Source organism: Ammospiza nelsoni, chromosome Z (genome assembly GCF_027579445.1).
Source record: "Ammospiza nelsoni isolate bAmmNel1 chromosome Z, bAmmNel1.pri, whole genome shotgun sequence".
NCBI lineage: Eukaryota > Metazoa > Chordata > Aves > Passeriformes > Passerellidae > Ammospiza > Ammospiza nelsoni.
The window spans coordinates 79,528,138-79,551,347 of record NC_080669.1 but is presented as its reverse complement, the minus strand read 5'-3'; the positions used below and the strand labels follow the sequence as shown (position 1 = coordinate 79,551,347).

The following is a 23,210-nucleotide window of genomic DNA, read 5'->3' as shown; positions in this document are numbered from 1 at the left end:
GCTGCAGATCAGCCCCAGGAGCAGAGCAGCATCTCACCAGGAGATCACCAGGAGCAGAAGGGCAGCCCCAAGGATGTGAGTCACTGGCCAGGGGATGCTGAGTCTGTGTGAGCAGACCCAAATGCCATCAGGAATGGGCAAACACAGGATGAGCAAATGGCTCTGCCTGTGCACACATCTGGTGTGCTGTGTATTACAGATGCCCACTTTTAAACCCCCTGTCCTGGCTGAATCCAAAGCAGAGCAGTCAGTACAGGCTCAAGGGCACCATGGGTCTGTCCTGTGAGGGGATGGAAGAACAGACTGTGACATATTCCTAGCAGAATACATGAGTGAGAGGGTGGTTTTCAATAAGTGCTGAAGGAAAGGAACTTTATATGCAAAAGCCAGTGCTAGTATGAGGAGAAAGGGCGTAGGGGGTATATCTGCTTACTAACCACTCCCATCACTCCTCCTGCCCAGACAGGAGAAACCCAAAAATATTCTCTGTGCTGCCAAGAGAGTCAGAAACCTCTTTCGGAAACCTCTCCATTTCCCATGGGTGAGAGGCCTCTCTGCCAGCAGGTACTTCCCTCACTGGGGAAGAGGAGAGCAGGGAAGGGGACATAACCAGGCTGCATGTCAAGAGAGATGAAGAGAGCAGAGGCATTTCTGGAGAGCTGCTGCCTGTTAAAGGCAGCCCACACTCCCCCACGGGGAGATAGCTGGTAATATTCGTGGCTAGCTTGTTGCTCAGTGCATGACAAAGTGCTTATAGCTTCCCTCCAGAGGCTCCTCCTGGATAAATCTACAACTTCCAGGAGTTCTGGTGGGACAGCTTCGCCAAGGATACATGGCTGTTGATGGTCCCAGTTGTGTCTGATCACACCTGGTATTTTCCCTGTCTCCTCCATCTGGAGAGAGGATGGATTGCTTTCTTGTAGCTGTTAAATAAGGTGGTGGAGGGGGCAGGGGCATTGCATGGTGTAGGCTGTGCAGTGAATTTCTGCCTGGAGCTGGGGAAAGTGGGAGAAGGGAGTGATGAGTTCTCTGCTGCATGCATGGCAGGCATGAAGGCAGGGGATCCTTGGGGTCCACAATACCTGAAGAACTCCTGGGATCACCCTGCATTCCCCCTGCACGACCTAAAAAGGCACAGCTCTCCCTCTCAGCACTCAGGGAGGTTTCCTCTCTATGGCTTCTCCAGCTGAGCTCCCAAAGGAGATTGTTGGGGCTTTGCAGGCTGCTCTGGTCAAACCTTTTATCACAGAGAGCCAAGGAAGGCAGCTGCTTCTCCCTGGAGACCTGGGCTGTGATGTGCTCCCATGTGCACCCACCTCCACCTCCCTGGGGTGGGCAGCAGCTGCTGGGGAACCCATGAGTTGCGAGGAAGCATCTTGTGCCTGCATTGCCTGGGCACACTGCATCCAGCCCCATGTCGAGGAGAACAGTCCCCTGGAAGGAGAAATTAATTTGGCAGGGACTGGAAAACCCCATGTAATTCATGCCCTTCATCTTTCCCAGCCATTTTCAGAGAGACAGGCCCAGGATTTGGCTGGGTGGGAGCTGCAGGCTCATGAAGCTCTCCTCTCCAATCCCAGCTGTGGAAAGCCCTGAGAATGTGCAGGCACTGAGAGCACGTCAGCCCCCTGCTCCCCTTCCCCGCTGCCTGGGCATGGCAGAGTGGCATCCCGGGATGCTCCAGCCCTGAGCTGTAGGCAGGGAAAGCCTCCCGAGGCCCCTTTTGCCGGCACTTTCCCCTCGTTTGCTGCACGCTCCCTCACCCCGGCCCGCTCTCCAGGTCTGCAGGAGCTGGACGGGGGCCCGGCACAGTCAATCCCCGAGCAGCCGGTAACGAGGTTCGGTCATCACTGCCCGGGGCTATGTGCGAACCGGTGACCTGGCTCTGAAATGGTTTATGTTACATGCAAATCCCCTCGCAGAGGTGTTGGGGGAGGAAAAGCCGGCCTCGCCGTGAACTCCCCGGGCTGATGAGCAAACCCCAGCGCTGCAGCGAGCTTCCCGTGCCCGGCGCGGCGCTGCCGCATCCCGCCGCATCCCGGGTACCATCCCCAGGGTACCACAGCGAGCACCGCGGCCCCGGCCCCGCTCCAGGGCTGGCGGTGCTACTGTTATACACAAAACAATAATCAGCTGCCGTAACGAGGATGCAGAGTAGCTGAGCTGGCTTCCCTGCTGTTGTGCCGGCTCCAAGTGGAAACAGCTGCATTTGGTTTGGTTAAATGTTTTATTTACTCACAATTATCCCAGATAACAGGTTTGTGTTCGTTTGTTCAATATTTAATATTGTTTCAGAGCAAAGCTGCTCTTTGGTTTCTGGAGGAGGACTGCGGTGGGTCAGAAAGGATTTCCTGCTGTGGTGTGGTCCCAAGTGAAGGGTGGAGGTGTCCTGCGTCCCTGCTGTGCATCTCTCCCTAAGGCACCTGGCCTGGAATTCTGCCCCATGGGAATAAAGTCACCTCCAGGAGCACAGCTGGGTTTGGAGTGCTGGTGTGCTCAGCAGGATGGGCATTTCCCTGGGACAGCAATGCTGCCAAGCACCAGGGCTGCCAGAGGGAATGGGAACAAGAGAGTCTGTCATGGGTTTGGGATGCCAGATGGCTTCTCCTGCCTAAATCACCTTCCCCTAGCATCCTGCACCTTGGGGAGCACCTCCAGCAAAGGCTGCCATTCCAGAGAAACAGCCCACCCTGTGTCAGGGTTGCCAGAGCCCCTCTGCTCTTGCTCTTCCCTCTCACAGATCAATGGTGTGAGGTTTGCTTGATAATTTTCCAGAGGCTGGAGAATGGTCGAGTTTGAAGAGCAGCTCTGCTGTGCTGGAAGCAGCATGGCCTCATGCACTGCAGGATGGTGCAAACTCCAGTGAGCCTGTGATCACACTGGGAACTTGCCCTGCCACTTTGGCTTAAAGTGGGATCCTTCTCTTCTCTCTTCTCTCTTCTCTCTTCTCTCTTCTCTCTTCTCTCTTCTCTCTTCTCTCTTCTCTCTTCTCTCTTCTCTCTTCTCTCTCCTCTCTTCTCCCAAAAATTTACAACATTGCCTCTTGCCATGCTCACTGAATTTTCTGTAAGGGAAATGAGAAAATCCATAGCTTGGTTTATGAGCCCCAATCAGTGTAAAACAGGGCCTTTTAGAAATTTATCTGTTGCTGAGTCCACCTTTTTCTCCAGCACCTTCTTGGGGAATAAATTCTTGCTCTTTGAGGCTGGGGAGATGGCTCTTAGGTGGCAGCAGGGCCAGGGGTCTTTGGCTGCAGCTGCAGGTGTCCCTGGCCCATTTTGGGAGCTACCAGGGAGGTGCTGCAGTGTTGAGTCTGAGCGCTGGGCTGGATGCTGGCTGAATGTGGGCAGCTCTGGTGATCACTTGGGGTACCTCACACTCCAGAGGGATATATCTTCAGTGTCAAATTTCAAGGGAAAGGAATGTTCCCCAGAAAATGTCCATTTGCTAAGCTTGGGGTGGCTTAGACTGAAAGGGAGAGACTTAAACCCTGTCTGCATCACTTGCCCAGGTCACCCAGAAGGTCAGTGAGAAACAAACCCATCTCATCCTGTGCACCTGCCCCCCTGGGTTCTCTAATTCTCTCTCAAATGAATGTTGCTGCATCAACTAAAAAAAAAAAAAAAAAAAAAACAAAAAAACAAAACAACAAACAACAACACAAAACCAACAAATTTAAAACACCTGCTTTACCCTTCTTGAAGAAGTGGTGGTTATGAGCATGATGTTCCCAGAACATAGGGAGCATCACCTGCTGTCCTCCACACCCCTTCTAATCCTCACACTTATCCAAGAAGAACAGATGGTCAAGGGGAAACAGAACAAATTCAAAGCCTCACCTCTCTCTCCCTCCAGCAACAAAACACAGAAACACAGTTGCACCCAAACATTTGGGTCCATGGAGGGACTGTCCCCAGCCACAGCCATGCTGCACTCCAGCTCAGGTGGCACATGGCAGACAGATGCTCCCCTGATACACCTGGCAGTAGAAATATGATTTATTCATCATTGTTTTCTTTGTTGTTTCCTACCAGCCTCCTGTACACAAACAGGCTTTTAGAAAAGCAGCATTAGATAAATAATACATCGTGCTGGCAGCCAGCATGTGCATAACAAAAGCATCTGTGTGGATGCGTGTGTGGAATAGCAAAGTCTGCTGCTCCCGTGCCCACGTGCTCAGTGCTGGCATCTCATGCCCAGGTGGGTTCCTATTGTGCTGTCCAAGCCTCTGCAGCTTTGCTTTTGGTCATTTGGGTGGCTTTTTCTCTGTATTCTGTATTTCACACCACAGCACTGGTGTGAAAAAAAGTCACTGGGTGATGCCAAACTCCTGCTGTTTGCACCCCACGTGCCCACTGGACCAGTGCCCACTGCTCCTGCCATGGGCACCTGGGGTGCAAACAGCAGGAGTTTGGCAGCAGAACAGCACTGGTTGTGGGGCAGCACAGGGCTCCTGCCCGTGTGCAGACAGGCTGCGTCACAGCTGTACCTCTAGCTCGAGCACATGCTGCTGCCATGGACCCTGGAGCTTTTGCTGGCCCCAGACCGAGATGATGAGTTATGCAGGTGACCCCAAAAGCACACCATGGGCTCATTATCCCCCATCAGCCCAGCGCCTGAATGTGCCCCGAGTGCACCAGAAAAAATACCTCCTACAGAAGTGTTTGAGAGGCCTCTTAAAACTTTTATTGGTGCTATTTTTTGTATCCCTCCACCTGTGGAGCAAGGCATCTTTAGTGCATTCAGCCCTCAGCAGGAGAGGAAAATTATAACTGATCCATTTCAGAAACCTCTAAAAGTGACCTAAAATAACTTTTCTATATATAAAAGTGTCATGATTTTAATGTCCATTATCTCATGACCTAGCAGAGCTAGGAAAAGCTCTTGTAGATCATTTTTAGTGGTTTCTAAAATGGATTGGTCACAGTTTTCCCCTGCACAGTGGGACTGAGGGTACAAGGACAACTGGGCTTTAGAGATGAGGAGGGAAACAAAAATCGGTTTCTGTGCTGGTGTATCCAAAACTGTTTCATCCTCCAGGACTACTGGTGGTGCTGTCCCCCGCAGAGCAGAAGTTCTGAAGCTGGTCAAGTGACAGCTATTTCCAAAAAGCTGTAGAGACAGAGTTAAATGGATGCAAAGCATGAGGCTGGGAAAGCCAGCTCTATCCATGCTACTGGCCTTTTCAGGGATCTGCAGGGACAGTGACTCTGGCACCAGCTTTCACTGCTGTGGCAGACCCAGATTTTGCTGGAGCATCTCACAGTTTGTGAGCCACGTGCCCAGATGGGATGTGCTCAGCTCTGAGCCTTTCCTCACCTCACCCAGGGCTTTTGCAGTGAGGCTGGTTGCAACCCAAGCCTCTGGGAAGCTGCCACAGCCAGGCATTAAGCATGCTGGGTTTTCAGAGAGGACATCCACAGAGCACATCGGAGAAGTGGCTCCCTGCCATGCAAGAGGTTAACAGACAGATTAGAGAGGGCAGGCGCTGTTTGTGGCAGAAAGAAAAGGGCTCTGCTTTTACACAGTTCAGCAGCTCTATGAGGCAACACGGGTGTAAATATTTGCCAGAATTAGGGAGGCTGTGTGCAGGAGCCCAGGGAGGAGTGCCCGAGTAGCTCAACCTATTGTTTGGGCTGTTTGTGATGTGGCGCAGGTGCTGAGAGCTGGACATCATCTGGGGGAGGATGGAGAAGGTTGGAGCAGGACACCCCACACCCAGCAGCACTGCCTAAAACCTCAGAGCAGAAAAAGCCTTTAATGCTGCTCCCTTGATGGCTTTGTTTTCCTCCACTGCCTTTCTTGCTCTCTCTGTTGGCCTGATGGGCTGGCCCACCTCCAAAGACAGCATTACAGCACGCTGGATCGATTGGAGCCTGCAATTTTATTTGCTGTCTTTAAGAGCCTTTGATGGGCAGCCTGAGCCGTGCCAGTGAGCGCCTTTCCTGGGAGAGGAGGGGAGAGGAACAAGGTTGCAGGCTGCCATCTCCCATGGGAGGATGAGGAACCTGCCACCAGCTTGGAGAACACACCAAGGCTGGGTGGGCAAAGAGGGCCCTCCTGATGCAGCAAGGCAGCTGGGAAGGGGTTGCAGCTCCATCCTTTGTGGTGCCTGGCAGTGGTGGCCACGGTCGCCCATGTGTGCCATGGTCACAGCCCCCAGTGGCACACTGCATGGGCCTCACACTCTGCCATGAACCTTCTGCCCATCAAGGTGGAAAAGGGGATATCTGCCTGACAGAAAAAGAGGGCAAAGGTTGGGCTGAGACAGGCTCCATACAGCAGCTTCCCTTGGGCTGCATCTGTCCTTGAACTCTGCATAGGGAGGGCAGAGATTTGAGGGTCACTTTATTTCCCTTCCCCAGGCTCTCCTTCCTCCTCTGGCTTGCTGAAAGACACCAGAGGCTAAGAGGTGGAGCAGGCTGGACACAAAAGGTTGGGGCTGCTCTTGGGGGCCAGCCTTGAAGCAGAGGGCAGGATTTTCACGGCACTCAATGCTGTGGAAATGGGGCACGTTCAAAGGCTGCTGCAGAGAGGGGATCGAAGCGGGATGCAGGATGCGCAGCCCTCCCTCCTCCTCCCAGCCAAACGAACCTGGAGGAGTGAGCCCGCCCCAGCCTCCTCAGCGGAGGAGTTAGCACAGATCACCAAGAGCCAGATCCGCCGTGATACTGGAGACAACAGAGATAAATTATCCTGAGATGGACTAATTGCGGCGCATAGCAGTGCAGCATCTTGGGCCGCGCCAGTAGGGCTGCACCCTGCAGGACTCCAGGAATGCTCGAAAAAGCCCCGCCTGCTTCAGCCCGGCTTCCCTGCGACTCCCGGTCCTGGGAGGAACAGCTGAGCACCAGCAGCAAGTGTGCGAGCCGCCCACGGTGGCATCCCCGGTGTCCCCAGCATCCCCGAGCAGCAGTGCCAGCCCCATCCCGCTTTGCCGGGCAGGTGCTGCTAGCCCACAGTGCCACCACGCGGTCACCCGGCACCCAGAGGCTGTCCCCACCCCCCCTGCACCCCTTCAGCCCCCTCGGGAGACCCCCGACCCCGCATTGCACCCCGCAAACAGCAATGCTGCCCTTGCCCAGGGCGGGCAGGGAAGGGGTTAAGGAGCCTGCGGGGAGGAGGAAGAGGATGGCGCTGTATCAGGGATCAGGCCCTTGTCTCTGGCTTTGCGATTAGCCATTTTGTTTGGACGTGGAGGGTCTGCTTGAATAATTTAACCCGGAGGCTCATTAACCAGGCTCTGGCCTTCGTCTGCCGGCTGAAGGCTGAAATGGCCATTAGGAGGAGCACGGAGCGGAGCGGCACAGCCCTCCCTCCTTCCCTCCCTCCCGCCGGCCCCCTCCGCCTCCGCTCCCGCTCCCTCTCCTCCTTGCTCCCTGACTCTGCTGCACTTGGCTCCCTTATCAGCTGCTTGCCCTCCAAGCCCTGCCCCAGGGTTGCACAAGGCCTGTGCCTCAGTTTCCCCGCGGTAGACCGTGGTAGGCTGTAGGCTCCAGCCGCAGGTGGGGCTCGTTCCCGAGAAAGCTGTGCCCCAGCGTGTGCCGTACCAGTGACACCCGGGCTCCGGGGCTGGAGAGGCTCCGGGGCTGGAGAGGCTCCGGGGCTGCCGGGTCTGCTCGGTTTGATTCAAAAAGCCTGCTGGGAAAGAAGAGCAGGTCCTGGGATATTCCCAGTGGATGGATGGGGATGAGGGCTGACGAAGGAAGGGGAAGAGGGAGCCCCACAGGATCAGACAGCCTTTCCAAGGGGAATCCTGGTGCACATCCAGCCCAGAGAGTGTATTTTATGGCAAGGCACTGTGCCAGGGTGCTGTTCTTAACAATCAGTGCAAGAGCCTGGGTACCAAGAAGAGTTGACTTTGGTGTCAGATCAGGTAAGGTTTTTACCCACAAGGGCAAAATTTATCTGCCAAAATGTATCAAATCTCATTCTTTGCATGCACCTTCCCTCAGCATTTCACAGAGCTTTCCTGCAGCCCTTGCTGTGCTCCTGCAGAAAGCAGAGTGCACTGCACATGCCTCCAGAAAAGCCAAGTACAGTGTGAACACTTCACTGGGTTTAAAATCCTCTCGTGCCTCCAACCTCTAGGATCAGCTGGTGAGGCCAGAGTGTTGCAGCCTAAATTGCTACTAGTAAAGTCCAAGGTAAAGAAGCAAAAATGACCTTTGCATAATATCCACAGATTATTAATTCAGCCACACGGTGAGATGTTCAGGTCCCAGCCCACACACGTGGAGAGTTCCCCTGTCCTTCTCCAGGGGCCTGGGGGCTGACCCTGGTCTCAGGGCAGTACAAAGATAAGGGCCAACCAGGGAAATGGGAGGCCGTGGCTCAGGAACGCCTGTGTTCAGACATAGGAACGGGGGAAGGAGCCAATGGGATGTAACTTAGGAGATGCCTCCCAAAGGTTCCACACCAGAGGAAGGCTGCTCCCCCTGGGTGCTCTCATCCTGTCTCCTTTTGCCTTTGGGACTCTTTGGAGGCAGTGAGCAGAGTCAGGGATGCTCTTCCCCATGCCAAAAGCATCAACACTGTTAGTCCTCTTGTAGAACTGGATTGTCTCCACTGGTTTTAGTTTCCTCCTCATCTTGGTCCTTCTTCTTCCCTTTGGTGACCTCTGATCATTTGCAGGACCATCCCTCAATAAGTTTATCACTCCTCAGGGATGTGGCAGAGAAAGCTGTGAGCAGTGTAGATTAATGGGGTCAAGAGAGCAGCACCTCCTCCTCATCAGCAACATCTCTGTCACAGCCTTGAAGACAACTTCCCCTGGTACCTGCAAACCATCTCTATCACTCCACCCCTCATTAGAAGCAGTGAGCTGCTCAAGGAGGTGAGGTTTGCACTGCCCAGCCCAAAGCAAGGTGCCATAGAGGACCTCAGCAGAAGACATGGGACAAAGATCCCCAGATCATTCCAACACAGACCAGGCTCCCCTTGCAAACTCTTCCCTCCCAGTGTGGCAGCACCTGGCAGTGGTGGGTCGTCCCTTTGCTCAGAACATGGTGATAAGCCCACCTCAGGAGGCTAATTAGGTTAATTACCCTTTCTCTTTCCCTGGCAGTGCCCCCGAAGGAGCCCGTGCTGATGTGCCGGTCCAACAACTACCCGAAGGGTTTCTACTGCAGCTGGCACCTACCCACTCCCACCTACATCCCCAACTCCTTCAACATCTCTGTCATGTAAGTGTCTGGGAATAAAGGGTGCAGCAGGGTGAGTTTCAATCCCCACAGCCTGGAGCAGGTCTCAGGTAGTGCCATGAAGTCTTGGGGCAGTGGGTCTGACCTGTGCTGAGCATATAGCATCAGAGTCCCAAAAGTGGGCATGGGGAAGGATTTTCTGAGGACATACAAACTGGATGTTTGGGACCAGGACTTTGTGCCAAGAAAGTTTCAATTTCCTTAGAAGGGACCAGGAAAGTCCCCATTCCCCAGGTCCCCTTTCCCTGCTTCCCAAGACCATCATCTCTGCACCACTTGTCTGTAGTGGATGTTGTGCCCACTGTTTTTTGGCACATTTGGCACATCCATGCTCTTTCCTGGTGTAAGCTGGTTGTTGTTGGGCAGAAGCAGTGTCTCTCACCTAGAGCTGGCCATGGCATGGCATCATTCCCTACCCTGAGTCAGATTCTGGCACAGGTCTTATAGAGGCTGATGCCATGTATTATCTTCTGAGGTTGTGTCACCATCAGGAGACCTTGTTCCTCCCATGGGAGGGCCAGAGCCAAACCCAACCCCAGCAGGGTCCCATTCTTCCCTTGGGGCCAGCATGAGGATGTTCACTGAAGCCTCTGTGTAGGCCTGGGAGAAAACCTCATAGATAGGAGCCCACACAATTCCCTGGCAGGAGGAGAGCAGCCCTTAGGCTGCAGTGAGGGCTGGTGCATGGGGACCATTGTCTTAGTGGGCATGCAGAGCTGCACAGTCTGCCTCCTTCCTCCAGCAGCTTGGGTAACTGCATCCACAGGTAACAGCTCTCTCACCTCTGCATTCCAGACACGGCACAAAAGACATGGTGTGTGAGAAGGATGCCGTTCCCAAAAACAGGTGTCACATCAGATACCTCCAGCTCTTCTCGACAGTGAAGTACAAGGTGACGCTGACAGTCACAAATCCTCTGGGCAAAAACTTCACCACGCTCACCTTTGACGAGTTCGCCATAGGTAACTTCCACAGCAGCAGCGGGCGGTGCTGGGGCTGGCTTGCTCTGCATTGTCATCCCCTGGGAAAATGGGGAACGGAAGGGACTGGCTCTCTGGGTGGAGATTCTGCCTATCCATGGAGATGGGGTCTGAGCCACTCTGGCCTCCTCCCTGTGCTCCTCCCATTCTCAGGGCCCTGCTGGTGCCTGAGCATCCTGGGGGAGCCAGGCAGGATGCCCACAGGCAGCCTCCATGCTGGTCCCATCAGTGGCCTGGTGTCACGTGTGATCCCACATCAGTGTCATGTGTGATCCCACTCCCAGTGGTCCAGATCACCCATGGTTGCCAAGTTCTTCCCTGTTTGGGATGCTGGGGAAAAAGCTGCCAGGTATTAGGGCAGAGAGCTGTGAAAATTGTGAGATCCAATGGTGTTGCTGTTCTTACCCCTCAGAGTGTCCCTAAAGGAGAGGTTTGGTGTTTGTGCTGGAAGCAGAGTCATGGGAATTAGGATTGGAAGAGAAATTGAAATGTCCCATTCTCTTGTCTCCATCCTTAGTCAGGATAAAGCTCTCCTATAGTCAAGTCCCCCCAGCCCTTACCTAATACTCTCCTAAAAGCCCTATTCCTTCTTTTGCACCTGTTCACTGCCCCACCAGGACAGCAGTGTGGGACAGGGAGCAACAGGCCCTGTGGGCTGGGGCATCCATGTCTCAGGCTATGCCACAGGGATGCTTCCCAACCATGTCCAAACCCAAAGCAGAGAAACTTCCCTGACTGCAGAGGGTGGGCATGCACTGAGCAATCCAGTGCCAAACACTGCCAAGCAAAGCAGGGAGCTCTCTTCACCATCCAAAGCTGGATTACAGCTGGTGCTGTGACATCCTCAAAGAAGAGGAAAAATAGGAGAGAATGGAGTTCATGAATACGCTGGAAAACAATTTTCTGGTTGCGAGTGGCAATTACTGAACCTGAAAAACAAATAAGTGAATAACTAAAGTGCAGCCAGTGGTTGGTCTTTGCCTTTGATGTGCTACACATCACAGCAAGGAGAAGCTGGAAGTGCTGGTGTGCAGGAAGAGGAGCTCCACTGCTCTACCAGATTTTCCTTTTGTATTCCAAATCTTGAAAAATATCTAACGAGGCACCCGGTCTGAACAGAGCAAGGAAATAACTTTGGAGTGGGACTGTCCTGCTATGTGTCTGCAGCCATGGTCCATACCTGAAGCTTGTGTTCATCAGTGCTTTGGGAATGCTGATAACAAGGGAGGGCGCTTAGAAGGGAAGCGGTGGAATTTCAATCACTTGGGTGCCTTTAAATGGAAATTGTTGTGTTTGTGGAAGATACACTCCTTAAAAATGAGGGTAACCTCCAGCCTGCATGACCCAGGACAGCAATTATGCAACATTTTCCAAGTTCCTTGCATTCCCTCCTGCAGGAGTTCAGGGCACCTTCTTGTAACATCTGTATCCCACCCAAGCCCTGCCTAGCTTCCCAAACATCTGCTCCTCCATCCAGCACGCAAGGGCAGCTCCCCTGGGGAAGCACACCCAGCTGCAAGCCCCGGGCATCCCAACACCAGCACAAAGCTGGATCTAGCACAGCAGTTTGAACTCGGCCCAGGTCGGAGGAGTGGTGAGCAGAGGCCAGCACTGCCCCAGGCCAGCCCTTAGGACAGGTCTACTATTGCTGCCTCTTGCACAAGTGCCTGGAAGGGTGCAGGGTGCCTGGACACGTCTCAGCAGTGCACTGAGGGGTCACACCACCTGGCATCACCTGGCTCCAGGATGGCTCTTGGGGAAGGGGTGATGGGTTGGTGCTGATAGGCGAGGCCGTGTCCTGCACCAACCCACTCCCATGACCACTTCAGTATCCAGTGGCCTTAAAATCTCCATATTCTGCACAACTGTGAAATTCTCCTCCTCAGGATTTGGTACAGGTGCCATGCATCAGCAGCACAGACAAGGTGGTGACAGAGTGCTGAAGCAGGCAGTGGCAGGCTTAGCAGATCATTACAGCATCTGCTGCTGCTGACAACACCACCTACCCCAAGTGGAACTTCTCCTCATGCCATCCTGGTGTTAAGTGCACTGCATTGCTGCGTTTTGCTAGGCAGTTTTGCCCCAGGTTGCCTGCAGTCCTCACTGAAGCTTCAGTGTTTCTTCCAGCTTTCCTCTCTGCAGCTGCAATCCAGGACTGTGTCCCAGCGTGGGGAGTCGTGGAGATGTGGATCTAGCATCCAGTAGGTTCTCTGGGGATCTCCGCTGGCCCAATGAGCTCTCATATGGGAGATTTTTCTGGTTTCCCTTTGCTAGATGGAGAGTGGAAAACCTATAGCTCGGGGCAAAGCCGCTGCTTTGGCTCATTGAGAAAATGCTGAGTGGGAACATTGCAACATCTGCACACATCCTGCTAAAATGAAGAGACAGTGTCAGCCAGGACCTGTGTGATGCCTCTCCAGAAATCCCTGGGCTCTGGCTGTCAGAGCCTGCCTTGTGTTTTTCCCTTAGCCTAGAGAAAAACATCATGTCTTCTGCATGGAGGTTAAAGTGCAGCCACGTTGCCCCAGTCTCATGCCCTGCTGTGGACAGAGCAACCCAAAGCCAAGGAGAGGGCAGTGCAGGGCAGGCAGCTCTCCCTCCCAGCACCATCTGAGCTGGGAGAAGACCCTCTGCTGGGGCAGACCACCCATCCAGCCTGGGCAAGCACAAAAACCCCCTGGGAATGAGTGACCTCCTTTGGTTTTGCTTCTTCGCTCCTTTCTCCATCCCCGAAGTCGCCAGAAGAAAATCCCTCCCCCAGCCGCTGGGAAGATGGTCTCTAATTGAGTGGAAAATGACTGGTACTTTCTTTTGCTGTCCTGAGCCCATGCCTTGCTGACAGTCATGCCGTGCTGGTTATTAGCAGCCAGCTGCAAAGGGTCACTCTGCATTTCATTTTCAATGATGACTGGAAAAGCTTTTCCGGCCCTCTGGCCCCCATCTCCTATTGGTAGGAGATCCGGACTGCCTTCTTCCTCATCTTGCTCCTGCAAATTGTTTTCATAATTACATCTTCTGCAAAAGTATTAATATTAATAAAGGTGAGTGTGAGGAGGTTCTGCAGAGCCCTGCGGACATCAGGCTCCAGCCTCAGAGGGGAGGAAAAGGGACTGTAGGGAAGAGGACCTGGAGGCAGAGGAAGATGCCAGGGAGGAGTGAGGTGGTGTGTAAGGAGCTGCCACCTCCTTCATGATGGCTGGAACAGCATGGGGACATTTTTGGCTGACTAGGACACAACCACACTTGTGTTTCAGCCCAAGAGGTGTTTTTTGCATTCCCCAGGAAAGCCAGGACAGCACCACCGTGCAGCAACATCCGCATCCTGCCTCAGCACCTTTCTCCTCATACGATCCTGGGGAAAAATATGAGAAGATGCACAGCATTAAAATGAGGAAGGCAGCCTTTGATGGAGCCTTGCAGGTGTGGGTACCTTCATCAAATGTGCTGCCCATGCCTTGTGTGACCTTGAGAAGGTCATCTGATCCTTCCAGTTCCAGCTCTGGGCTGATGAAGATGCAGAGCATCTCGGAGAGGCTGCATGATGCCCATGTCTGTATGAAATTCAGAGTCTCTGAACACAGGTATACAGTTGCCTAAGCAGAAGGTCAGTTCAATTCATACTACTTAGGAAGGCAGAATTAAATTACCTAGACTGACATTTGGCTAAGACATGGAGTTTAATATCCCTCTGCTCATGGAAAATGCCAGGGGATATTTAATGGCCGCAAGGGATCCATTTTAGTGCTTGTTGGAGAGACGGGATGGGCGACGGGCCGCTCCATGCCACAGGGCCTCAGCTGCCTTTCTGAACCACCAGATTCATTTTGAGACATGTCTGACAACAGCCAGGGGCGATGGATAGCTGAAGACTCACAGTTAACAGGCGTGAGCGTGCAGCGCCTTAAGGAGAAGCTGCTCCCTGATGCTCTTCTTGCACTTCAAGCCCTGTCTTAGACACAGCAGCCAAAAACCAAGAGGGAAGAGCTGTGAGTAGCCTCCTGGCCAAGTCGCCTTCCCAGGAATGTCTGATAATGCTCCCTTAGCTCTGCAGGATAATATTACATCTGGTTTTATAGCCGCTTAACCAGTACTCAGCCTAATGCCCATCATCCATTATTATTATTACTATTACTGCTTTTATTACGTTACTGCCTGCAGGCCCTCAGTGAGGACAGGGCTCTATTATGCTGGCTGATGTACAGCCAGACAGCCCCTGCCTCACCATGTGCAGGCTGAATGGAGGCAGACAAAGGCTGGGGAAGGAGGTGCACTCGTCCCTGTCTGCAGGGTATAAAGGATTCCTTCAAGGTCATACAGAAATCAGAAAGCTGGACACAGCCTGTCTCCCCTCACTCCTCAGCTGCCCCCGTGGGACCAGTCCAGGTGTTTCCTGTGATGAGCACAGCAGGATGAGGTCTGTCCTAAGAGATACAGGTTTGTCCTCTCTGGACTGGCTGCCAGAGGTATAGGCCCCTCTCCTGGCTGTTGTGTCCCTGCTGCCTTGGAAGGACATGGCAGGAACAGTTTTGGCTTTGTGACTTTGGAGGGATTGGCCTTGCTGTGCTCTTTAGCCTGGGCAGGAATCCTGGGGATGGAGGGACACATGAGGAGGTACCAGGGACTTTTGGTTTTCCCGTTTATCTGCTGAGCTGTTTGAATAGCAGCTGGGAACATGAAACTGCAGCCAGGGCAGCCTTCCTTTGTGCACCAGCAACAGTGTCCAACTCACAGGAGAGAGGCTAGGTGTCACATCCCTGCAAAATGGGCAGGTGACTCCCACCTCAGCCTCAGGGCACTTTTTTCCTGACTTCCTTTAGCAGTCACAGTAGTATTTCTCATTGCTGCCCAAGCACATTTGCTATGCCCAACTGAATTTAATCATGCCTTCAGGCTGGCATGCTAAAAACCAGGGCCAGGCCCCCTGCATTACCCCAGGGAGTATCCATTGCATCCATCCCTAGCCCGGCACTTTCCTTCCCACCTCCTCGCTGCAGAGCTGCAGTTCGCAGTCATCTGTATTCGTTCAGCCAAACAGACTTTTGTTTTGCAAACCCATCCTACTGAGCCAATGCTGGATTTATACTTTTCTGTATGTGTTTGGACTCCAAGTCCCTGTCGATGGAAGCTGATGTCCAGCCCCAGCCCTGGGATTCAGAGTGAGCAGAGGAATTGCAGAGCCATCTGGAGTAGCTCAGCACAGCACAGCCCCAGAGAAGCATTCCTGCTGCCAAGGATAAAGCTGTAAATGGAAAATTGCACCCCGTCCTGCCACAGAGAGGAGCCTGTGGGAGGTGGGAGGGGGCACTGGGCACTGTGGTCAGGCTCACCAGCTGGCCAGCCATTGCCAGAGTCTCTGGGAGCAGCCTCTGAGCCTGAAATGACATTGGGAAGGAGGAAGCTGTCCAGCCCTACTGGCACTCACTGTGACAGAGGGAAGGTGGTGAAAGCCAGGTGGTGGTGAAGATGATGGTGATGATGGCACACACACAGCAGGGTGTGTGCCTGGGTGCTGAGCAAGAGGAGGCTGGGGAGACAGAGGTAGTGGTGGGCCTGTCTCAGGGGAAGCAGGTCCCACTGAGGTAGCTGGGCTGTGGCTTCACTTCAGCACCCTCTCTGCCTCACCTGCAGACAAGGAAGTGAGCTCCCAAAGCACCACAGGCTGGTTTCTCCTGAGAGGGGCAAGCAGAGGCAGTGCAGGGACAGTTGCTGCAATGCCACCATCATTCTGGAGCAGGGGTGGCAGCAAGCAGCTCACACGTGACTGCACTTGCCCCAGACTGGCCAGGCATCAGCGCCTGGTCCCATTTGAGTGAGGGAAAGATGCCTTTCACACATTGGGCAGGGCTGCAGGCAGGCTCGGGTAATGAGGGAGCAGCTCAGTCACCACCACCTCCTTCCTCTCTCAGGGTAAGCAAACCCCTGTGAGGGCATCACTGCCCACCCACAGCAGGTGGGACAGCATGGAGAGGACCTGACTGCAGGGCAGGAGCTCTGCCAGGCAGAAGGGGGCTGCCCGCAGCCCCACCATCCCTCCCCCCATCCTGGGGAAGGGAGTTTGGTGCTGACATCTTGACAGGCTTCTGCTCAAGGCGGTCAGAGCCCGGGGACCATTGTTCAATCCAGAAATTTTCAGGTCAGGAGGGATCCACTTGCCTGCGTGTGGACTTGGAAGGGGCTTAAGCGCCTTCCCAGGACAGGAACACTCATGTGCATTGCTATTTTTGGAGTGCACAGAGAGCCCTCTTCCACCTCTGGCACAGCTGTGTGCCTAGCTCCATGTGTCCAGCTCCTTCCTGACCATGATTAAAGGATAAGCATGGGCGTACACAAATTTTTTTAGCTTTGCTGTTGCAATTGGGAGTTTGAGCTGTCAGGATTTGATCAAACCCTTGGCAAGGAGCACGGACTGCTCTGCAACAGGCAGTGACATCCATCACAGCCTGTCTGGGATGAGCTTCCGGCACTCTGGAAGTAGCTGCAACATCAAAGCACGTTGCATAGCTCACAGCCAATTAATATTCACCTGAAATACATGGCAGGTAGCAAGAAAATATTCCCATATCCCAAAAGCAGAGCAGGGCAGAGAGAGGGAGAGAGAGCTGGGTTGGAAGGTGACCAGGGCAATCCTTCTCTTTTAGTAAATACAATGTGCCAATGCTTTGAATCCTCAAAACCCCAGCCCTGAGCCCAGGGGCCAAACTCTGCCACATTATTGTGAGGCTTGAATGTGTGTCAGACTCACAGAAATCACAACTCACAGCAGTTGCAAGGAAAGTGCAAGATTTTGGCTTGGTGGGCTCCTCATCCTGATCCAATTAGCCCTGTGTAGGAGGGATGCTCTCTGCCCTGTCCCGGTTGTTTCCATGTGTCTCCAGTGCTGTCACCTCCTTGGTGGTGGTTTTTTGAGCCAGGACAGCCATACAGCTGACCTAGACAGCAAAAAGTGATTTGTATCTAATTAATTTGGGGAAAGGATGCATGTTGGCTGCTTCTCTTGGAAAGCACGTGGTGCAAAGCCAGCCAGCTTTGCCAGGGGGTGTAAAGGGAGAAAGCCACATGCAAAGCTTTGCCAATCCCCCTCTTTTCTTCTCTTACAGTAAAACCAGACCCTCCGGAGAGTGTGGTGGCCAAACCTGTGCCAAATAACCCTCGAAGACTGGAGGTGTCATGGCAAAACCCCTCATCGTGGCCTGACCCTGAGTCCTTCCCGCTGAAGTTCTTCCTGCGGTACCGGCCCCTCATCCTGGACCAGTGGCAACACGTGAGTGACCCTGCACTGCCTGGCATGTGAGGGACAGGGGCGAGCTGGTGACTGGGAACAAGCTGCATGGCAAAAAAGTGTTCAGGGACAAAAAATATGTATATTTACTGCTCAGGCAACCTGGAGCCTGTTCCTCTCCTTCTCTTTCTCATTGCTTTTCTCTTCCTCTCCACCTTTTTTGTGGCTCACACTCTGCCTACAAATGGCTCTGCAGCCTCTCCCTGCTCCGCATTTTCATCCATGGCCCCTATCTACTTTCCATACATATGTTCTATATAAAACTTGCCAACGAGACGTAAAAGGCATTTAAAGTATAAATGTCACCACATTTAAATGTGCCTCTGCCACATTTAGATTTTGAACTGGAGATAAAATACCGCTCACCATAACTCAGAGCACAGTCACCGAGCAATTGCTGAGATGTTATCGTATTTCTTACTTTTATTTCTTGTTTCTTTAAAAAAAATAGTCAGTGAAATCCTTGGTAGCCTGGAGGACAGATTTCATTTGTTACTGCAGGAAGATAACAAACGGGTTTTTCTTTTTTTTTTTTTTAAACCTCTGTGTGCTGCTTTTATGCTCAAGTTGGGTAGGAATGCATTCTGTGGCTGGAGAGGAGATGCTGCTGCTCTGGCATAGCTCATCCAGCATCCCTTCTATGCCCAAGCTGGGCCAGTTGAAAGCCAGTTAGGTGCTTTGCTTGATAAAGGATTTTGCTAAAAATCCAAAAGTGAAATAAGAGGCAGGACTATGTCCCTGGGCACCTGCATCAAAGAGCCAAGTGGGATTTTCTTCCAGCCAGCGCTTCCTGGGGAGAGGAATGTTGGAAGAGTGGATGGGATGCTTCGCTCGTGGCTCTGCGAGGTGTCTTGGTGACTTTTTCCTTTTGCTTGGATTTTTTGTTGAGGCAGCACCACAGGTTGTGTTTCAAATTGCAGTATTTGCTGATGGCTCTGAAAATAAGAGGGTTTTCCTGCTTGCTGATGGCTCTGAAAATAAGAGGGGTTTCCTGCTTGCCTGTTTGCCCTTTGCTTCTCTCCTAGTAGTGGGAGAGCATCTGTAGAGCATCCAGAAGGGTTAGAAAGCATTGGTAGAGACTGGCTATTAGTTTTTTGTAGGTATTTTTTTTTCATCTGGGGAAGGAATGCTCAAACTGTAGAATCTGTGTAAAAAGGGGAAAATTTAGTGGGACCTGCCAAACACAACACTGTTTTTTTCCCAAGGTGTGCAACTGTTGTGGAAAAAGCTGATGGTTTTACCCTGCCACAGACAAATATCCTGGTTTGCACCCAAAAATGGTGGGGTAGCCACTGAGCTACCTCCTACCTCAACACCCTCGGAGTGGCTGGTCCCTCCATCACTGGGTGTGGGGTACCATAATTGCAGAGTCAAGCCAGTCCCCTCTGGCAGAGCCCTGAGGGGATGCTGTGGCCTCTCCATCAGTGCCCTCAGGCAGGCAGCGACAGTGGGAAATACATGGAGGTGTTGGTGACACTGGTGGCAGGGCCATCCTTGTTGGTAAAGGCAGGTTTTGGGCAGTAAAAATGTAACTTCTTCTATGTAAAAGCACCCTGAGGTGCAGAGACACCCTCTCCTGGTGGGTACCAGGATGGCTTGGAAGGGTTTCATTTCCCAGCACTTCAGGAAGGTGCAGCAGTCCTGGGTGCAGCTTTTAATCAATATCCTCTTGCAAAAGACATGTTCCTCATCACTGACTGATGGAGAAGAGTGTTTGGGGAATAATTTGCTCAGTGAGCAAGTGCAAGCATTCAGTGAGTGAGGTGCCAGCCTTGTTTTCCGACTCCCTACCCTGCTGGCTGGTTAATGAAAAATTTGATTTGTGGATGATTTGAGGAAAACTGCCACTATTCATCAGATGAATTATTTGCAAAGCCTAATTCAATCGTTTCCCAAACACCAGGGAAAGGCAGTGCTGCAGCAGCTGGAGCTGCTCTGACCCCAGACCCCACTGGTACATTCAACCTGCTTAGCCCAGCTGAGCACCCTGCAAATGCAGGTGTTTGTACCCAAAATTAACCCCACCAATGCCGTCATGCTGGGAGCATGCCCAAACCTCCCTGCACTCTTTGTTTGCCTTCTTATTATTTTGGAGAGTGTCCCTGTACCCCCAGACTGAGACAGAAGAGGGAAGGACACAATTTGGTAGGTCCAAGCCTTGCTCATGTGTCCCTCTTGCCCTGCAGTGCTGGTGTTGGGTCTCAGCTCAAAGGGATGAGTGCCCTGAGAAAGGATGAGGTGGTCACACATGTGATGCTTGCATGGAGGTGTCTTAATTCTCGTGGAGGTGCAGGTCTCTTGCCATGAGCTGCCCCTCACCTTGGCTCTTGCTGTCCCCACTGGCAGCTGGCACGGAGAAATCCTTGCTTTTTTATAACCTGCACGCTGACAATGGGGCAGCTTGGAGCTCAGTAGGGAGAGGAGATGTCCCTGCCAGCAAACAGCAGTTGGGTAACCTCATGTTCTGGCACGTCCCTGTCTGCCCAGGGTCCACAGGCTGAGCCCTGTCCCTGCCTCCTCATGGCAGCCCACCTCTGCTCTGGGTTTTTAGCATGTACTTGGCAGCACTGTGGGAAGGATGCTCCCACAAAGGAGCATCCAAGGCTGCCCCGAGACAGAATATCCATGCAGGCCCTGCTCACACGTGGTGTTTCTTGGCAGAAGAAGCAGCTCCTCTTTCACCTCTCCACCTCCCGTTATCTTTGCAGGGTCTGATTTATGCACAGCACCTGGGCAGGCAGGACCCAATGAGCACTAATAGGATCAGATGGATGTCGAGCTGTCGAATACCATAGGGCCTGATTCAATCAGCATCTGCTTTCTTCCAGGCTCTTCCTTTCAGGATTTTAATAATGCCAGGACTTGGCACCAGAAGATGAAGCCATCCGTGGCGGGAGCAGTGGATCTTATCGAGACTGCCACAGTGTGAGATGGCCAGAAATGCAGTTTGCCTGCTCCAGAGAAAGTCCAGTGGTGCCTGGCCCAAGCACCCACGCCGTGAAGCAGTCTCTGGGCTGACCCAGCAGTGGGGAGAACACCCTTGTCACCTGCCCAGCGCTTTGCAAATTGGATTTGAGCCCCAGCATGCCATTTGCAGTCCCTTTCCCCTGCTCAGCAGCATCTTTCCACTTAGCAGCTCTCATGTTGCAGTTTGCTCTGAGAATTACGGTGATGTGCTCTGGGAATTACTATCATGGAGGGATGATGATGATGAGTTCTCACATGGGCATACAGTGAAACGTGCCAGATTGCACAGCAGCTCCCTTGAACCTGGGCACAAGCATTTCATAGCTGTTGGGGATGCAGCCATGTCACATCGTGCCACATCATGTGGCCAAAAGCTCCCCTCCACCCCACCAGCACTGAGCTCACTCTGAAACTCAAGCAACTTTAAGATCACACTCCTCCCTTTCTGGAAGAGGGGCTAGTGGTTTCTCTGCTGCCAGAAGAGAGATGGATATTTGTAGCCCAAACAGGTTTTTTATTCTCTCCTTTTGGCAAAATCTCCCCTTCTGTCTCCTAAATATAAAACATTAAATGTTTAGGGTATCCTTTATTTTTCTCCCGCTTTTAAGTTTGTAATTCAAGCCAGATTAGCGTGGTTTCCTCTTCTGTTTTATAGCCCCATCCTGGCCCCAAGCGAGCTCTCCTAATGCTCTCAGATGTTCCTCTAATGGCTTACCTAGGCTGGAACTGGATACCCTTTCCTAATGGATCGCTAATAGCCTGTTTCTGGTTTTACAGGCTCCCTCAGTTAACTCGCAGCAGCAGCAGCAGCAGCAGCAGTGCTCGCACATGCGATCTCCCTGCGCGCACATCTGCACGCTCGGCCCTGCGCAGCCGGGTGGCCTGACACCATCCCGGGCATCTCTGGGGAGCCACGGGCAGGCCTTGCGCCCAATTCACTCCCTTCCCATGGCATTTTGTGGAGCTGCGTCCCCCCTTCTCGCAGTTTTTGGAGGGAGATCACGTGCACTGAGCGCTTGCCAGCTGGATGCACATCCCAGGAATGTGGCAGGGCTCAAGACGGTATTTCTTGTGCAGCGTCGGAGCTGGTGGCCAGACCAAGGGAGGATTTCCTACTGTGGGTTGCCAGCAATTTGCAGATGCCGTCCTGAAGTCTAATTGAACCCATTGGCCGCGATGACAACATGAAATGTTAACGAACCGTGAGGCAGGCTGCACCTCAGATCTTGAGATTTGCAGGAAAAGGTCATGAGATATTTAAAGCTAATAATGTGGTTGAGTTCTCTCCTTCCTCTTCTGCGTTGGAAGCATTAGGGCCATGTTCGTGAGCATTTGCAAAGGCTGGAAGCGTCCTTCTCTGGAAGTGCAAGCTGAAGTGCTCCCACTATCACAGGATTTTAGGAGCTGGGGCAAAAACAAACCCAAAAACCCCACGCAGACATCTGTGCCTGCTCTGATGCAGTTAAATGGTGGGGTCTTGGGGACAGGAATGAAAAGTTTGTGGGCATTGCCGAATACTTAGTATTGGGTTTGTTGGTGCAAGGATGGCATTGTCCCCTAGACTGACCTCCCTCGTCCCTGTTGGAAGTGGCTGCTGGAGTGGGCTCAGGCTTGTCTCCCAGGGCAAAGCGACATTTTTTCATCAGAAAGGTGAATTTTACATGCTGTCTCTGGAAGTTCCTGCCTTGGAGCAGCCTGAAACAGCCTGAAAGTGTGAGCTAATGCATATATCCTATCTCTGATGGGCAAGGAGAGGGATGGAGCAAGCTGGGTAGGAAAGCAATTAGTGCCACTGCCTGCTACAGCAGCGTCCCCGCCGGCACGGTGGCAATGTCACTTTGCAGCAGGAGTGCCTCCTTGTGTCCATTTGCATCCCCCTGTGCCTCTGCTGCTTTGCCTGCACTCCCCCTCTTTGCAAGGCAATCTTGGCAGGGAGGTCACCCTGAGCAAGCTGGGTTACAACTTCACGCCTGGTAGCTTTTATTGCAGCATTTCTCTCCCTTCCTCTCCCAGCTGCAAAGTCAGTGATTAAAAAAGAAGGGGGGGGGGGGAGAAATCCAAAGAATTAATAAGTGGGAGCAAAATATTTAGGCTGTAATAGTGTCACTTGCAGCTCAGCATGGGGCAGGCAGGGCTGGAGCAGAGATTTTCTCGCAGGAGGACAGGGGTAGGAAATGCCCAGGAATCACTTTTTCTGGTACAGAGCAGGTTCAGGACCCTTGGCTGGCATTGCCTGGGCGCTCTCAGCACCCTTGGAAGCTGCTGCTGACCTAAAAGCACTGAGCACCTGACAGCTGTGAAGGTCCCACAGTGCAGCAGAGCACTCACACATGCATGTCCTCACCTGCAGGCTCACACAGGTGGGAAGGTGATGGCAAGCCTAACTTTCCATGCCCACATGCAGACCACACTGGGCAGGTGTCTGTGCTCTGCCATGGCCTTGCACAAGCTGCTGTCAGCCATATCAGCATGGTGAAGGCATCTGCAGGCAGCCTATACCAGTGCCAGCCAGGTTAGAGCTGCTGCTGAGTGCCCTCAGCAATCCTCATCCCATCTTCCCCAGAGCCACGAGCAAATGTGACTTCTGACAGTTGTCACTTGGCAGGACGGGGCCAGCACATCTGGAGAAAGTTTCCTGTTAGCTTGTCTTCCTGTAACAGCCCCTGCTTTCAAAGATGGTCTTTATTTTTGAGCCAGAAGGGATCAGTTCAGCTGCATCTGGTGTGGCACAGCCCAGGCTGCAGAGGAGCCCTGTGATAGCTCATCCTCCAAAACCCTCCA

General features: G+C 52.8%; 1 protein-coding gene across 2 annotated transcripts in view; it reads left to right on the top strand.

Moving 5' to 3' along the window:
* The window catches only part of CNTFR (ciliary neurotrophic factor receptor), a 202,950-nt gene that overhangs the window by 171,864 nt on the left and 7,876 nt on the right, over nt 1-23,210 (top strand). For both annotated transcript variants that reach the window (XM_059491824.1, XM_059491823.1), the window contains exons 6-8: nt 9,068-9,185; nt 9,999-10,165; nt 17,281-17,444. In XM_059491824.1, the coding sequence (XP_059347807.1) occupies nt 9,068-9,185; nt 9,999-10,165; nt 17,281-17,444 (449 nt within the window). The remainder of the gene's footprint in view (nt 1-9,067; nt 9,186-9,998; nt 10,166-17,280; nt 17,445-23,210) is intronic.